This window comes from Asterias amurensis, chromosome 5 (genome assembly GCF_032118995.1).
Source record: "Asterias amurensis chromosome 5, ASM3211899v1".
In the NCBI taxonomy this organism is placed as follows: Eukaryota; Metazoa; Echinodermata; class Asteroidea; order Forcipulatida; family Asteriidae; genus Asterias; species Asterias amurensis.
The window spans coordinates 11,818,270-11,837,524 of record NC_092652.1 but is presented as its reverse complement, the minus strand read 5'-3'; the positions used below and the strand labels follow the sequence as shown (position 1 = coordinate 11,837,524).

The window sequence follows — 19,255 nt, the reverse complement described above, 5'->3', positions numbered from 1 at the left end:
CAATGAACAATTTAGAAATTTCTGAAAATCTACGTGCTGTTGTGTGCCTGGAAGAAAGACATAATGAAAGTACATGTAACCTGAGAAAGGGCACAAGAAATTAGTTGTGTTTCAAGAAAACTGAACATGAAAAGTTGAATCGGTCCTCTGCCATTCATAAGTCATTTAATTCTACCCGGGAATGGGCAAACACGTCTCTGGGTGTAATTCTAGCCAGAAAAATGTTACAGTAATGCCATATTATTTCTTCTGCCTGGAGACATTTTGCTGCTGCTATTGCTTATGTTACTAAAAAAATGGGCACTTCATCGAGACACAGGACAATGTACAGATAAGATGATGAATTGCTCGTTTTATAACTTACATGGGAATGTAATGTAGGTTGATATAGTGGTTGATTCTTTGTAAATGCAGAGTTCAAATTAGCATACGCCCGGTCAATACGAGTGAAAACAGTGGTTGAAAGTCAAATCCCTTCTTTACTATTCACGTTAGGGTACAGCATGGTATGCACAAATTAGTCTGGCTCTCTCCCAAGATCCGTAAAACATATCCCTGAATGCAAATTTCCATCCATCGTTGCGGTACCCGCTGCTTAATTAAAAATATATAGGATTTGAACTGCCTCTTGCTAAAGTAATATGCCTGTGATTTTGGTTTTCACAGAGCTCACCAAAGTACAGAGTAAACAGTGGTGACACACATCAGTGTATATAGGCATGCTCACAATTAATATTTGAGCGTTTAAAATTCCTACTTACCCATACTTCTCAGCCATTTCCTTGGCCCTCTCATCTGAGATTGCCCGGTGCTCCTCCAAGTCAGACTTGTTGCCGCACAGGACGATGTCGGGGTTCTCGCAATACGCGTGCATCTGGAGCTGTGTCATCCAGTTGCGGATGTTGATGAAGGATTGCTCGTTGGTAAGATCGAAGAGGAGGAGGAACCCCATGGCATCACGAAAAAACGCTGTCGTTAGGCTACGAAACCTTAAAGACAGAGAGGAAACATAAGTGTTCAGAGGACTTCAAAAGGGAATCTTAATTGAGATGGGCAAGTCACATATTCACTCAAAATACCGTAACAAATTAAAGGTTGTAGTTCAAAATATGAAATGTTTTGTTTACTTGTTTGCTTGCTTGTTGGGGTTTCTGTTTGTTTGTTGGGGTATTTGTTTGTTTGTTTATTGTTTGTTTATTTATTTCTATATCTTATCACAAGTGGCAACACGAAAAAGCTAAGGCTTTCAAAATATGAGCCCCTGGTTCCTTTCATTGTAAATATGTGAATCATTTATTTATTTATAAGAATGACAATGATAGTTATTGAACAAAAATAAGGAGATATGTACATTATCTACTTTATACCCTACATTTAGAAGGGAAAAAACAACAATGTTATACACAAATGCTTTAAATTAATAGATGTTACGGGGTGACATGTACAGGCCTATCTATACATAATGGAATGAAAAAACACTTGAAAAGATTTATCTCATTTGTCTTTTGGCTGAGAACTGTTTAAGCACAAAAAGACAAAACTAAAAGAGATTAATCAGATTGTTTGTCAGCAGTTGAACAACAACAACACAAGTCAAGACTTGTCCAGTCACGAGTTTAGAGGCCTGTTTTGTGTGTGGCTAATGGCAGCATGACACAGACACACACAGACGTGATTCTGCTGCGTCTGCTGAGTGCACATCTCTACTGTGTTTGCCAACCAATAGGGTCTGTACGCATGCGTAAATGTAATTAGTACACATGGTATACATGGGAAGGGTCTATTGAATGTTCCTTTTTGCTAAGGTTTTTTGTACAAAAATAGATGGCTAGCCCTTCAATGTAGTAGATTTGTAGGATTTGTAGTAGATTTGATTTTTCCCAGGGCTTTACATGTAACACATACTATCCCAAGCAGCACTCATGGCAAAAATGACAGTGTGAAATGTCACATAAGTCAGTTATACAGTTAGACATGTTAGATGAAATATTAATTTGGTGGTAGTATGTGTGACAGTCTCTGGTGCCTGGAAGCTCTCTCCAGCAAAGTGCGGAGCGACTACGTCGTCATGCTACAACACATCAGTGTACACATTGATCTTGTTAATGTGCATGGTATAATGGATACATGATCAATCAAGCTGTTCTACAACATATGCCATAGCAAGTTTTAAAGGCAGTGGACACTATTGGTTATTACTCAAAATAATTATTAGCAAAAAACCTTACTTGGTAACGAGTAATGGGGAGCTTTTGATAGTACAAAACTATGTGAGAAACGGCTCCCTCTGAAGTAATGTTGTTTTCGAGAAAGAAGTATTTTTCCACAAATTTGATTTCGATACGTCAGATTTAGAATTTGAGGTCTCGAAATCAAGCATCTGACAGCACACAACTTTGTGTGACAAGGGTGTTTTTTCTTACATTATTATCTCACAACTTCGACGCCCGATTGAGCTCAAATTTCCACAGTTTTATTATTTTATCCATATCTTCAGGTACAGCAAGTGAGAAGACTGGTCTTTGACAATTACCAATAGTGTTCAGTGTCTTTAAAGGGTTTTTGATATCTTTAGTCAATCAAGTTTTTGGCCATGACATGAATCCCTGCTCACTGTTAAAAGCTGTAATATATTTTACCTAGTAGAAGTTTCACCTTCAGCCTCACTAGTCATCAAGTTTTTGAGAAAATCAGTGAAAATCACCATGATAAGTGTTTTGGGTTCTTGCACAACAATCCTTGTACACAGGACTTTGAAAGATTCAGTGTTCCAAGGAAAACCCATAAAGTCAGGTAAGAAGTAGGGGCTGAAAACTCAATCCATATAGAAAGATACATTTACCACTACGCCAACCCCACCACACAAAAATCATCTAAATCTAAATCATGATCTACATCCACATTGTACATTCCCAAAATCATCAAAGAAGCAAATGGTCTAAAAACAAAAGCACTAGACTACAGTATGACAAGTCAGTCTTGCAAATCAAAAACAAAGAAACTCAAAGAGTGTATCTTTATCAGTGTTCTGTAATTTGTACCATGAACAATGTTTTAAAACTAAAATATTTGAAGAAACGAAATTGCGCACAAGTGAAACTCAATAAGGTTTGAACCAAATTGTCTCGAAAGTTAAAATACTCACGAGATTTGCACAGTCTATACTTTAATCTGAAGGCCTACAGTATGTGGTCTATTACAAAAAGTTGTACAACATGGGTGGATTGCTTGCAAAATAAACAAGAAGACTCTTTAAACTTTATCTTAACATAATTTATATAGCCCCCAAACTACGTTTAACTACATCTCAGAAGTTTAAATACTCGCAAGACTTGCACATAGTCTATACTCTATTCTGATGAGGCCAGTAGTCTAATAACAACAAATGTTGTACAACACAGGTGGATTGCTTACATATAATTGTCTCTAATTATGCAGTACGTGGGCATATAGATTGAAGTCTCCATATGATATCATTCTGTATGGTAATTCCGTAGAGGTTTGGTTAGCCCCCAGGAAACGTGGAATTTAATTTGGGTCATTAGCGGTCAGGACGGCAGACTCCTGCCAAGCAAGATCGCAATCGACGCAACAACGTTGTCTCCTTTCAAGACACTATCCTTCTTGCCAGATAACTCTGTATCCATCACCAGTCTTCCTCAATAGTATACAATTAACCTACTCCCAACACCAGATGGGACCGTGTTGTCACCGTGCTGGATTTTATACCTCCACTATACCTATACCATTTGTCGATAAACGATGGTACGTGTAATGCACAGCTGCTGCGCAAAAATTTTTGCTTGCTCATCATTTTGAGGTTTTGCTTTTGTTTTGAATGAGTCTGGATGCCAATTAAAGGGACAGACAATCAATGGTGATTGCTAATTAACACATTAATCCAATTAATTAACTGTTATTGACAGGTACTCTCAATCTTATTCTCTACATGTAAGGTACCTTTTCTCATTGGGGAAGCCAAAAAGTATTAAATAATACAAACAAACTTTCAACAAAAGTCGTAATTAAAGGTACCTGTTTATGCGATTTGAGGCATTGCATGGTGAGGTTGGATTGCGGTTACATGTGTGTATCCACTTGCCAGGTAGATTATGTTCTTTTAAAGGTGTAGGGGCCTATTAAAAAACAGTATTGTGAGTTTTTAGTCTAAAAGCTTACTGATTATGGAGTTCTTACTAGATCTGTTTGTATGAAATCTCTGAAATGAAGTCATATTTGCGAAAACTTAAAAACGCAACCTTAAAAACGCAACCTTAAAAACGCAACCTTAAAAATACAACCTTTAAAATGCAACCTTAAAAACGCAACCTTAAAAACGCAAAAGCTGTTTTCAGTTGCTTCAATCAAATTTAAGTTTTTATGCCCTAAAATTTGAATCTGAGAGGCGTTAATGTTTGTAACTTTTCGCAGATTAGGGATTATTCTTCAATCACGCATAAATGTAGACATATTATTTCGCTCTTTGGTAATGTCATACATAAATAACCCTGTAGATTATTACACAATGTTCATTACATGTACATTATGTGTGGTTGTGGATTAGGCATGGCACAATCAAATGATTGATAATGATGACTTTACAATACTTTATTTTGACACTGCTTGTGGGTCAATGAATGCACGCATGAACACACAAGGTGAATCTCATTAGAAAATAATATTGTATTTCCACTTGAAGTGGCTCTCTGCAACTCATACTGTCATACAGAGTTACCATTAAAGGTTGCATTCGATTAGCTTTAGCCTCAAGTGTACCATGTGTACAGGGAAATTACACTCGTAGTAGCCATCAAACAAGGCTGTTCGAATCGCTGTTCGAATCGCTGTACAGTGTTTTCATTTGGCACTCTGGAATTTAGGTTCCCGCCATCTTGGTATGATAAAGTGTTCTGGGTTCTTTTAGGTACACTAAAGGCTGAGTCACACTGCAGCGATAACAAAATCGAGAACGATCACGATGCAAAGAGAACACATTCTATTGGTTGAAGGAGCGTGTGCGTATTCTGCGTGGAGCAATTCAACGAGTTATCCTTTTCGTTATCGCTGCAGTGTGACTCGGACTTAACCATGCTAACAGTACATGGGACCTATACATGAACAGCCTATTGTCACATCCAAAGGGCAAAGCAAGTATGGTTAATATTATGCTCAAGCACTGAAGTGCCATGACCAGGACTCAAACCCACTCTACTGATCATTAACACCAGGTCCAGAGCCATGTATGTAAACCACACCATGGTTTTAGAAAAAAGATGTTCAGGCTTGTCTCGAGTAAGGACAAGTTACTTGTACTAATGAGTTACTCGTCCTACTTTAGGACTAGCCTTTAAAAGTTTCAATAACTCCTAAAGAGTCATAGGACTAGTCCTGAGTAATGACTATCTTTTCAAAATCGACCCCTGGCCTCTTTTTTGAAACAATTAGAATTAGCTAGCCACCGGCTATCATTGCAGACAGTGAACATGATATAGTGGCAGCATGGCAAGGAACCTATAGTGTGCATGTTCACGTAAAACACCCACAGTGAACGCAAACACCTGCAGTGTTTATAACCCAGATAAATTTAATTGAAAAGATCATATACATATAGTGCATGAAGATCGAACGATTGATTAGTGAACTCAGGTGTCCATGCAAACATGATTGTAAGTGCATCTTAATTGTATTCTACCCTCAACAGCAGAATTCCCAGTTGGCCAAAAGTTCTCACTCAGCGTACGTGAACATCTTAAAGCCATTATACACTTTCGGTAAACAGTATTGCCCAAGTCCCCCACTTCGTGTATCATAACTTATATATAAAATAACAAACCTGTTTAAATTTAGGCTCAATCGGTCTTCGGAGTCGGGAGAAAATAACGGGAAAACCCACTCTTGTTTACGCGCGTTTCGCCGTGTCATGACATGTGTTTAAAATAAATCCGTAATTCTCGCTAACGAGAATTGATATTGTTTTAATGTTTTCTCAAAAAGTAAAGCATTTCATGGAATAATATTTCAAGAGAAGTCTTTCACCATTACCTTCTGTAAACCCTGTAAATTATTTGTAAATCTGTGAACTTTTTTTTTCTTTTTCTGTACCGAAAGTGTATCATGGCTTTAAAGGATTTTGATACCTTTTGTAGATCAAGTTTTTGGCCAAGACATGAATCTCTTCTCACTCTGAATGAAGACGTACAGGTATGCAGGCTCCCTCTGAGATAGTTTTCGAGAAAGAAGTAATTTTCCACGAATTTGATTTCGAGACTTTGATTTAGAACTTGAGGTCTCAAAATCAACCATCTATAAAACGCACACAACTTTGTGTGACAAGGGTGTTTTTTTCTTTCATTTTTATCTCAACTTCGATGACCGATTGAGCTCAAATTTTCACAGGTTTTGTTGTTTTATGTATTTGTTAAGACACACCAAGTGAGAAGACTGGTCTTTGACACTTACCAATAGTGTCCACAGTCTTTAATTTAAACATTGCGTTTTGTGTCGTACAAAAAGTACCCAAAACCTTCAATAACAATTGGTAAGGAGCGGGGGAGTGAGCGTATTCTCAACTGTTGAAGAGGTTCCATGTCAATACAACCAAGGTATGTAAAGAGCAAAATCTCAGGTTTGTTGGTTTAAAAATTAAACTGTAAGGCACTTAGCACCGATGTGTGACTCAGTACTACAGGTAGATCTTGGTGACCCTCCTACATGTACATGTAATCCATCAAAAGATTAGCCTGAACTTCTTATGCCACACTTTGAGGCTCGTGAATAACGCCAGATACCTGCCTTGAGCGCCTGGGGGATCCTGCCAGATGTACCTTTGACCTCGCATCCATGTCACATGGAGATTCACAGTTAATTCAACCATTCATGTACACATAGTACATGTACAAAGTGAATAAAATATTACATTAATGTACAAGCACACACTGCATGTAGACGAGAGAAAGTGCAAGCTGATCAAACTACATCACTTCGGACCAATGATAACAAACATGTACATTGTAGTTATGGAAAGCGTGATATGCCAAGTGCACGTTCATCAAATTAAATTGATCATTGGACTTGTAAGACTAGCCTGAACATCTTACGTCACACTTTGAGGCTCCTGAACTACAAGTACGCCAGGTCAAATCCCGTACATCACCGTTTCCTTAAACTCACTACCAACATTACATGTACATGCAAGTGCATGTTTACGTACATACTGTATAATAAATACAGATGTGGCCTCTACATGCAGACGACCAAAAGTGAGCTTTCCATATCTGTGTTTTGATTGGTCAGCTAAAACCTCCTTGAACAAATCAAAACACAGATGTAAAGCTTACGTCACTGCAAGTCTGTCCAATGACATCATTGTTCGTAGTATCCAATGAAATCACTGGTTCTGAAAAGTAAGCACTTGTCTTTATCCTTGCTGATAATGACAGGGGGCCAGTCTATGTAGGTCACCATGTGTCTGCAGAATCGATCTTGTATGGTTAGAGTGGAACCATCAGTATTGTCCTCATCTCTAGTCTTCCTATCAGTCTGCCAGTCCTTAAGATTCAACAGTTGAGAACCTTGTGAGTCAGCGACTTAATCAAAGATTCACAACAGGGCACCTTGAGACGAGGCTACATGTATGATGACTCAAGCTTAATCAACGTCAGTTACCAATCAAACATGCCAAACCGGCAGGGAAGTGAAGTAGTGTAAAGGACACTAACTAACGCTCGGAATAATTCAATGCTTAAAGGCACTAGACACTATTGGTAATTATGTACTCAAAATAATTGTTAGCATAAAAACTTGCTTGGCTATGAGCAAGGGAGAGCTGTTGATATAACACATTGTGGGAAACAACTCCCTCTATCTGAAGTATTTTATTTTTTGAGAAAGATTATTTCTCACACAAATTTGAACAACAAAGGCGGTCTTTCTTTCATTATTTTCTTGCAACTTCAATGACCAAATGAGTCAAAATTTTCAAAAGAAAAATATTTTATGCATGTTATTGTTGGGATACACCAACTGAGACAGTTGGTCTTTTGGTGTCCAGTGGCTTTAAAGATCACAGTTGAACACCTGAAATGCCGCAGTGGCTTTAAAGATCGCAGTTGAACACCTGAAATGCCGCAGGAGGAACTGCATAGTTCAAAAAACCATGCATTTTGCATTCATACATGAAGCTTGAAGATAAATATCCTTGAGGACTGCTGAGTAGGGTGACTTTGCACAGCCAGATTGCAACATTAGTATTGATAGTCTACTAGTAGCTTAATTTCCTCTCAATCATCCAGGTGTATAAATAATACCTTTCTTGACCGGCGGTGTCCCACAACTGCAGGTGAACCCTCTGCCCCCTGCTCATGTTGTCTGCCACACCTTTGGGTCTGTGCATCTACAGAAATAAAAATTGCAACCAAAATATAGAATTACAGCTAGTACTATTTTTGAGAGTCCCTCCCTCCCCCTAACAGTACTTATCAAAATTTTCTTTTAAAATTGATGCATAATTAATTATATAAACCAAGGTTTACACATCTTTTAAAGGAACACTTTACCTTAGATCTGACGAGTTCAGTTGGTCTATAAGAAGCATGTGTAATCCTTTGTTATAAAATGCATGGTTAGAAAGATGTTGTAAAAGTAGAATACAATGATCCACACAAATTTGCCCTGAAATAGTGCGTGGTTTTCCTTTTACTTTGCGAACTAACACGGTCAGCCATGTCGACGACGTAAAAGGAACACCCTGCAATTTCGAGGCATGTTTGTGTGGATCATTGTATTCTACTTTTACAACATATTTCTACTCATATGCATTTTATAACAAACGGTTACAAACGCTTTTCAAAGACCAACTCGACCAATCCAAGGCAACGTGTTCCTTTAAAGTTGTACATGGTGCCCATCTAACCCCCTACCCAGTCATACCCTCTAGACATGTATGGCATGAGCTGAGAGAAAAATCCTTATCACTCCAGCCTGACTTGATGTACGTAGCTCTCAGCATTTTTACTGGATCAGAATTTTCTTTTTACAAGACCAGAATCCATATAATCAAAGATTTTTACTCAACTGCTTTTATTTGAATGACACTATATTGAAAAGAAGACTCAGGGCCAATCTTATTTTGTCAAAAATGTTTAGGTATAATCAAAATTGATTTTTATCAGACTCAAAGTCGACAAATTTGAACCTTCAGGTTTGTGTTTAATTCAATTTATTTCACAGTGAGGTATTTTTATTCAATTGTCAAGCACAAGGCAGATTGACTTGTCCAGTCTTGAGTCTACAGGCCGGACACTAAAATCACTTAACTCGTATGAACTGCTGTCAAGAGTGTCAGTTTCCAGTCCTCTATGAGTGTGAATATGTCAAATATTGAATCTTTCATAGTATACATTTCCATACTAAACAACTTTAGCTCTTTCATGAGCCAACCGGCCGCTAGCACCAACTTAAAATTCCATTTTTTTTTTTTTTTTTTTTTTAAAGAGCTTGCTCATGTTGCTCATGTGACCGTTTTTGGGGGGTCACCATTTGCTTACAAAAAAGTAAATAATGAATGGGTCCATATAATAAATTTATCACAAAAATAAATGGTGCATGAAAGGGGTAATAGCACAAAATGTAGAATAAATCCTCTTAAATAGCCCAAACTGTTTAAATTTCATAGCATATAAGAACCTTCTTCATTACTCAATCGTTTAATCTCCGCCGAACTGGCTACATTAAAGCCATTGGACCCTTTCGGTAAACAGTGCTGTCCAAGGCCCACACTTTGTGTACCACAACTTCTATATATCAAATTACAAACCTGTTAAAAATTTAGGCTCAATTGGTCATTGGAGTCGGGAGAAAACAACGGAAAACCCCACCCTTGTTTCCGCGCGTTTCGCCGTGTCATGACATGTGTTAAAAATAAATCCGTAATTCTCGTTAACGAGAATTTATATTGTTTTGCTGTTTTCTCAAAAAGTAAAGCATTTCATGGACTACTATTTCAAGAGAAGTCTTTCACCATTGCCTTCTGTAAACCCTGTAAGTTATTTGTAAATCTGTGAACTTTTATTTTTTTTTTCTGAACCGAAAGGGTCCAATGGCTTTAAAAAGTACAAGTACATGCTTGACAGCTGTTCTTCACTCACCACTCGCTTTTCCCGGAAGTCGATCCCGACTGTGGAGATGAACTTTGAGTTGAATGTCCCGTCGGTGTACTGGTACAAGAAGCTGGTCTTGCCGACACCAGAGTCTCCAAGAGCCAGAAATTTAATGAGATAGTCGTATTCCCCACCCATTGCATTCGACGAGGGTAACGCCGTCGTGGAATCGCCCATGGCAGGGGCGCCTAAGTTGTTACAGCTGAGACGAGAGAGCTGTGTGGGGAATAAATAAATGGGCGTAAGGGTGTATGGCAGAGGAAAGAGCAAGACTCTGATGCCTGGCATCTATGCCCAAGACAGCTCAGATTGTTCAACTGCTAATCTTCCTGTCTCGTTGTCACTCTGAGATATTTACACAGACAGTGTGCACAGTGAGCAGCACCTCAAGTATTAAGTCAATATTGCTGTTTGCTTAGATGGAAAGTATTCTGTTACTCTCATTCCAAAATGAATGTATCGTAGAGGTGTTTAAAAATCGTGCAATATAAAGTATACGTACATGTAATCAGCAAGATCTTAAACGATTCCACGATGGATGGTAAAGAACAACTAGCTATTACAATTTTAGTAAGTCATGAGAAATTGTGAAGCAGCAAATATTTTTCCTTAATGGTTTGACAGTTAGCTGTGATTGCGAGATCAAGATTTAACAACTTCCACAATATGGCTGGTAAAAACAACAAATTGTTATCAATCAAATTTGAGTGCCTTGTACAATGTAAACAGCAGTTATAGTTTCCTTAATGGTTTCTGACAGTAAATTGTACAAATTCACCAGCCAACTGCTGCAAAAAAAAGTCACAACAAAGAGTCATTATAAGTCCGCAAGATCAATATTTAACAAATTCCACAATTTGGCTGGTAAAAACAATAGTTATCAATATTATCAAAAAGCAGCAATTTGATCACTTTTCTTAATGGTTTATGACAGTAAACTCAACAAGATTCGTCAGCCAATTACTGCGAAAAGTCACAACAGAACCAAGATGTTTCATAGAGTCATTACCTCTCTGCGAGATCAAAATTTAAAAAATTCCACAAATTTGCTGGTACAAACAACAAATAGTGTATCCAATTTATCCAAAAGCAGTCAATTATTATATGTACATCTCCTTCCCGGCAATAAAACTGTACAAAATTCACCAGCCAACTGCTAGCAAAAAGTCAAAACGGAACCAATATGTTTCATCGAGTCCTTTCAAGCGTCATGACTTCATACAGTCAGTGTAAACCTCCCCATCGCACAGACACGTCCAGATAACTCCTAATGATCACATCCACTTAACAGTCTGCACGCCTTTCAATACAACATCCGCAAGATCATCAAACGCAGCAGGATCAATTATTTATACAATAGCCACACACGGTAAACACACTCTGTTTACAATTCTTTTTTCAACGCACCGGCTCACCGCGCGGTCCCACAGTGATGAAGCCAGTTGATTATCTCATGAGCGAATTGATAGATCCCATCCCTGGGAAATCTTAAGGCTGCTGATGAGATCCATAGCGGATGTGAAATTGATACGCTTTGCCGATGTTAATTTGCATTATCTGGAGACAAACAGATAGGTATTGGCAAGTGACATCTTCTTTCATGTCACCATATGAAAGGTAGACTGAACTGTGGTTAGCCTACCGTGTACGTGACAACGGCTGAGGATTCTGTGCTGCCAGTAAACTCAAATGCTCACAGCGCGGTAAATGATGAATGTGTAAATGCCCCTCTTATTTTTCATTAAAGTGTTTTCTGGGTCAAGAGGGGATGTTTAATGCCTTCTAACTACCCTACCTACAACACCAAATAGATCAGAATATGGAGGCAATGTTTTTTATTATTCAGGAGTCAACGTGGCATTTAAGTGAAGGGTATGCCTCATGGTACAGTACACGACTTACTCTTGAGAGCTTAAGATGGTTTGGGAAGCGAATCAATTCTCAATCCAGAGTGCAAGTTCTTACAGACATCAACCAGATCGACTTAAATCAGTGTTCCTCCACCCACACTTACTCAGACCTTGACTGGCTTAGAGAGCCTAGCAGTGCTGAGATACACACCTTATAATCTTTGCATACATTGTACACTAGCCTTGTCATGGTCATGCGAATCAATCAGTATCGTTTTTACATTTTCACAATACACATGTGTGTACCTTAATGTGTACAAGTATGTACCTTAATGTGTACAAGTACGCGTACAGTACCAAATTAAAATCACAAGTACAAGGTGTATGATTTGTATGCTGTTATAAATAAGGCAAAGTGTATGTTCAATTGTTTATATCAAATTGTAGATGTTTACACAATAAAACTGTTGTTTTCCTAAGATGCAAAGCAGTATATTTTTATGATCATGATGGCACTGTATGGCCTCTTTTCCTTGAACAGTATGTAGCATACTAATACAGCAAAATCCAACACAAAATGTCTGAATTGCTACAAAAAATTCATAATCCTAATCAATATCAGCAATCAGTGTGCAAATATTCAGTTCAATCAATTTGAGTGCTTTCTGACTAAAAGATACAAGGGGAACTCACTGGGTAATTATACGCCTCTCTTAATAATGCACGAGTACGTCACGATTCTAACCCAAAATGAGGACATAGGCGCAACCACTGCAAGTGGTAGCAGACGTGCACCTATAGCCTCATCTTGGGTAAGAATTATAAGAAGTCATGCGTGAATATTAAGAGAGGCATATAGGCCTCAACATTGGTTTGAACCAAAATACCCACAACTACTTTATTTTATGTCAGGTCCTTTAAAAAAAAATGAACACACATCATGTACACGTAATCACACACAAGTACATACAAAGACATCTAGATACACAAATGTAGTCAAGGTGCAAGGTCAATGAGAACGAATGGTGTGTACATGTTCATCAATCTTCTACGTACATGTACATGTATGTACATATGATGTCGGACTCAACACAACTGATGCTTGGCAGTCATCATTTGTGAATGGTCTTCGATCATTGGCAAGTGATTTACGAAACGTTGAAGCTCTATTATCCGTGCTGACACACCAAGCCAACGGTAATGGTCATGGCAATCAGTACGGATCAGTGATCCACATCATTCTGAATAGTGCAAAGTGATGCAGTCTACCATGACTCTATATGAGTCAGGCACGATCTTGGCCCTGTGAAAAGAAAGTAGGAAAATTTTATCAAGTAAAAGGGCTGATCAGACCTACATATAACATGTAGATGGCAAGGCTCAAAATTACGCTGGACTACAGGCCAACAGTTTTAGTAAACTCACGACTCGACAAGCCTAGTGGTATTTTATTGTATAGTTCAATTGCATTTCGTCACTGTGTAAAACTTGTACCCTTAATAAATTATGTGGATGAAGAATTTGATGAATATCTTTCAATTCTTTTGAGGGTGGAAGTACACAATACATTATCAATCATGTCTAGTCGTGAGTTTACTGGACAAAAAACATGTATGAAGTAGCTCTTTCTTTTAATGTAGTTGGTTGTTTAAAAACTCATTTTGATTTAAGTGCACTGGGTTCTTTTACATGCATTCATTACACAACCATGACAACACACAGGACCAACGGCTTTACGTCCCATCTGAGAGACCTAGCAATAACAGATTGTAAAAAGACTTGCTTTTGAAAGGCATGAAAGGCAGGGGTCGAAATTGCCACTAGCCCGCTAGCCCGGGACTACCAGATTTACAGCCGGACTACTGGTTTTTCCAGTTTGATAGCCCGACGGGCTAGTGGAAAAATAATTTAAAAATCATCATTACAAACAACAAAGAACTATGCTATGGTGTATTGTAAAGTTTGAGCCGTGACGTGAGACATAATGTGTCTTTCGGGCTACCAAAATCTCATCAGGGCTACTAAAAATTCCTGGTTACTAGCCCTGCTGACTACCATGAAAATACACTTAATTTCGACCCCTGAAAGGACACAGCCAGGACTCGAACCCACACTTTCCAGAACAAAAACAGCAGGGCCTGGTGCTCTTATCTGCTCTCCCATTACTAATCAATTTATACACACATGGTAAAGCCATCCCGTTCTACAATAAATGCAAGCTCAGATGAAAAGGTCAAGAGTGGGGGTTGCATCTGCTTCACAGGCAAAGATGACAACTGATACTGCCACTGACCATGGTGATGAAAACAATGTGGGTGACAACACCTCAGTGTCTTAAAGCCACTGCAAACGTTTGGTAGTTGTCAAAGACCAGTCTTCTCACTTGGTGTACATCTCAACATATATGCATAAAATAACAAACCTGTGAACATTTTAACTCAATTAGTCGTCGCAGAGTTGGGAGAGAATACTGGAAGAAAAAACAGCCTTGTCGCACAAGTTGTGTGCTTTCAGATGCAACTCTAGACCTCAGCTGAGGTCTCAAATTCATTTAAATATTTGAGTGAGAAATTAATTCTTTCTCAAAAACTACGTTACTTCGGTGAGCCGTTTCTACAATTATAACAGCTCTCTATTGCTGTAAAATAAGTTTTATGCTAACAATTATTTTGAGTAATTACCAACAGTGTCCAGTGCCTTTAGCCTGTTTTGATCAAGACAAGTATGACGGAGCCCATAAAGGAAATGGGCAAATGACCAGTGTTGACACAATTTTTGCCCAGTACGCTAAGCAAAATACATTGTGCCATCCAGCACAAATTTCCCGTAGATATAAATATCAAAATATATTCCACTGTGCATTGATCTGAGACACAACACAGCTAAAATGTAACAATAAGGATCGGCTGAAGTAAAGTCCAGATATTTGTTCATGGGTGGCTCTAATCGCAATTCCATCCACCATGTTTAGTGGAACTCCCCTTGTACTCACGTGCAGACGGATGTGTCTTAAAATCCACCATCAGGAATCACATGATGATAAAACAATAATAAGTTTTTGGGGGATGATAAAATTGCACGTGGCTTAATAAACTTGTCCATAAGATTGAAAGTGCTGGTACACATGTATTATACATTCCGTGCTGTACGTAATGCAGTGGATTTATATTTAAAGGTACCCGTTGTATTTGTAATTTTGTCACTTAAAAACTAGTGATGCATTTCAACAAAAATTTTGAAAAAATATGAATTATGTGTAAGACTCATCATGAGTAATACATGCTTGTAGTTCGACCACATTTTTCACTACATTGTAGGTACTGCAATCATTCCATGCTTAATGCATGTAGTCCCAGTATTTGCCTTGTTGTCTATGTACATGTACTGTGTGTTGGAACTGTTGGAACTGTGCACATGCTGTGTACAATACACACACAGCCCCACAGGCCCCTGCTTTTGAAGTGTACTGTAGGGCCATGCAAAATTTAACCAGGGGATTCATGAGCAGTTCATCATCACAAGGAAAATTGAGAAACAACGGGTAATGGAGATGGTTTTAAATACTCCAGGAACTGCTTAGTGGGTTTTCTTTTTGGAAACTAGCTCTGTCTGATATGGTACGGCATGCACAGTGTCCATCATGTCCATACACTATGTAGTTTCATGTAGTAACACAAGCAGTTTAAGCTTCCCAACTGAAGCTACATTGTAGTCTATGCATACTGTCACCAGTCATGTGTAGGTTTCTCATGCACTTTGGAAGATTATAAGGGTTTTTCGTAAGCTTCAGGTCGTGTCCAAATTGGCGGCTTAGATTTTGGCTGGGTCGCTTCGCATCTTGCATGCTGAAGTATATTATACGGCATCCTTACCAATACCCTGAACCAGCAAAATGTAGCTGTAGCCGAGAATTCAGATGCAGCCTTCAATTAAACGAGTGAGAAGTCAAGTCAGCAGAGGATTTGTTATGAAAGTGCACACAAAATTTCAACAAGCTCTAAAATTATACAGACAGCCCCCAAGTACAGTACTCAGAAGGAGTTCAATGAACGCACTAGGTTCAAGCATAGAGATTCTCTATAGTTCAAGTGTCCTTGTAAACAATTTCCAGAGAACGTGTACAATACGTGGTTGCCTTGTTCTCTGATGGGCAGAGGGATTGTGCCTGTTCACCGCGCTTCCCCTGGGTTTGTTTCAAGAGGGGATTTCTCAGTCCTAATTGCTGTTACTCTGGGAAATTGCTTCAACAAAAATTACTGGCACACTTGTTTGTAGAAACTGCATGTGACAGTGTGTCCAGGTTACAATGCTCAAGTACACTGTATAATCCTAAATAGTGCTCAAACCACATTGATCCATGTGTACTTTGTACACAATGTACGTCATCACATCATCGGTTTGTACACATTGTGCATCCCTTGCAAGATTGGTATTGAATGAGAATTATTTAATTAAATATATGAGAAACTCAAAGCAATACTTGAGTTTGGAAAAATATTGTCAGTACGGGACTTGACTACATTTGTGTGTACGACTATAACTGAAGAAAAATAACATTGACTATTATTACCTTTGACTGTCAACTACCTGCCTCCGAAATTTGACTCGGACTGAAGAAATTCAGGAAATAACAAGGCGGTAAAATTCCTCAAGACTGTGTGGCTCAAAATGTTTACCAGATCAGAGATTATTTTGATCTAAATCAGGGTTTTGCCCTTAACCTCTATTTATTGAATGGCTAGCAAGGCCAGTTACATGTAGCTTGCCATTTACAAATACGACAGCTTTTTCAACAGTCCATATTCAAATGAAATATGCTTATTGAACCGTTTTGTATTTTTTTCCTAGAGTAGCACAATACACCATTATGGTCAGTCCATGACCCATGTGTTTTATAAAACCAGCCTGGCTCACTGGTTTTAACAATAAATTTGTCCCTCACCTCCACCCTTTCTTTTAACACAAAAGACTATTTTGGAGAATACAACTTTTCTGGTCACACACTGTACAAAAACCCAAAACAGTGAACCTAGGACCACCTTTGCACTTCGTTTTCAACAATAAGGCATTCTCGCCAGGGTCTACTGACCACATGCAATGACAATACACAAACGGGACCCGGGGATGAGGATGGCTGCCTTTTTTACTAGACAGTAATAAAACAGGGCGCACAATACACAAATACATGTACAATTGCTCACAATTTATGGTATGAATGTAAAACAAAAATTAATGGCCTGACGTTTTGGACCCTGCAGAGAGAGAAAGAAGTCTGCTAGGGTCGAAACGACAAGCCATTAATTATTTTTGGCACAACTTAAATTATGCATTGTATATTGAACAGTTAGAGGAACCAGACTGTGTTTATATCCCTCTATACTTGGTTTGATTCATACAGATTGAAATATAAAAGACTCCCTGCAAGATAAGAGATTGTGACTGTCAGATGCTACATGTACAGCACAGTACACCTTTCTTAATATTTATGTGAATAACATAATTACTGTGTAGGGGCTGTTGCAAACTGCTAACCAACCTAAAGGACCTATTGTATAATGCAAAAAACAGTTAATGGCCTGACATTTTGACCCTACATGTAGCAGAGTCTTTCTTGAAGGCTGAATGACAACACAACAAACATGAACAGTTAACCAAAAGTGTGCCACGTAAGTAGGGATGTGGAAATTTACATGAATAGAGTAGAGAGAGTCAGATACAATGTAAATCACACACAAAAGCAAGGGGTGAACAATGAATAGAGGAAGGAAGGGGCTGACCACAGGAAGATGGAAACACAGGTCCAATATCAAGAGAGGGAAGAGGGAGAAAAAGGTAATTAATTAGTGAATGAGGCAGGCTAAAAAAGGGGAAATCTGTGGGAAAAAGGAGAAGGCAAAGACAAAAGGTTATTTATGACATCATCATTATAATCTAAAACAAAGTGTACAGGTGCAGCACCAATGGAGTGATCATAGATTTTGCAGCTGTGATTGGTCAATTAATACAAAATGGGAACAGGCTTGCTAGATCAATGCATCGGTGGCGTTTTGTCGGTAGCCTAATTTTGGATTACAGTGATGACCTCCAACAGATGTATATTAAGAAAGGCGTATTATAATCAAATGTACATGTTACACTGCTCAACAAAACAAGTGCAAAAGTTCAAACTTGGGATCTGATCCAGGGCCAATTTTCAAATAGTTGCTTTATAAAAAAAGTAAATAATATTGCTTAGTGCAAAAGGAATGCTTAGCCGGAATGAGCAAGATACCATTCATGAGTTGTACCATAGAGGTAGAAATATGCCTGTCAGAGAGGTCCTAGAAGTTACTAAAGCCATTCTTTGTTGTAAACAAAGCTTGCGTTAGTCTACTTCTTTGATAAAGATCAAACCAAAAGCACAAAAAAATCTGTCTCTACTTAAAGGTCAAAGTCAGTAACGGTAGTCTTTCCTCAGATGGTCGTTGATATCTCTGACTTCTACACATATTTTTACAGAATTTAATATTAACCCAAGGAGGCAAACTGCTGCCGCTATGAATGTCAATAACAGCCAATAATGGCATTCTTTGACAGGCCGCCTGTTTGGGGAGAAAACATTTGGAGTCAACTCCCGCTCTGTGCTCTGTCACATTTTTTGATAAATTGCACCAAATTTACATGGTAATCACCCGGCTAGAACATCATCGCAATGTATTATGTATTCTTTCCCAGAACTTGCCTACTGAATGGTGACTAATAAACGGGCAACTTGTTAGGTACTGAGCCTGCATTGTAAGTTCGCGTTGTTAAAGGGTTTTGCTATCTTTTGTTGATCAAATTTTTGGCCATGAAATTAAACCCCAAACAACTGTAAATGAAGATTGGTAATACAATTCACAGCTTCATTAGTCTTGAGTTTTTGGAAGTTACATTGTACCTTTAAAGACGGTGGACACTATTGGTAATTGTCAAAGACAAGTCTTCTCACTTGGTGTATAAAAAGATCAACATGCATAAAATAACAAACCTGTGAAAATTTGAGCTTGGTTGCTGGTCGTGGTTGCGAGATAACTATGAAAGAAAAAAACACCCTTGTCTCACGAAGTTGTGTGCTTTTAGATGGTTGGTTTCGAGACCTCAAATTCGAAATAAAATTTGTGGAAAATTACTTCTTTCTCCAAAAACTACATCACTTCAGAGGGAGCCGTTTCTCAAAATGTTTTATACTATCAACCTCTCCCCATTATTTGTTACCAATTGAGGTTT

General features: G+C 38.3%; 1 protein-coding gene across 2 annotated transcripts in view; it reads right to left on the bottom strand.

Moving 5' to 3' along the window:
* The window catches only part of LOC139937296 (ras-related protein Rab-27A-like), a 38,998-nt gene that overhangs the window by 2,999 nt on the left and 16,744 nt on the right, over positions 1-19,255 (bottom strand). Inside the window, exons 1-4 of one of the 2 annotated variants that reach the window (XM_071932401.1) lie at positions 10,869-10,935; positions 10,146-10,373; positions 8,307-8,392; positions 762-989 (exon numbers count right to left, since the gene is read on the bottom strand). In XM_071932401.1, the coding sequence (XP_071788502.1) occupies positions 762-989; positions 8,307-8,392; positions 10,146-10,334 (503 nt within the window). In that variant the 5' untranslated portion in view covers positions 10,335-10,373; positions 10,869-10,935. Of the gene's footprint in view, positions 1-761; positions 990-8,306; positions 8,393-10,145; positions 10,374-10,868; positions 10,936-19,255 lie in introns of those variants that run through there. The other variant, XM_071932400.1, reaches the window with a different exon arrangement.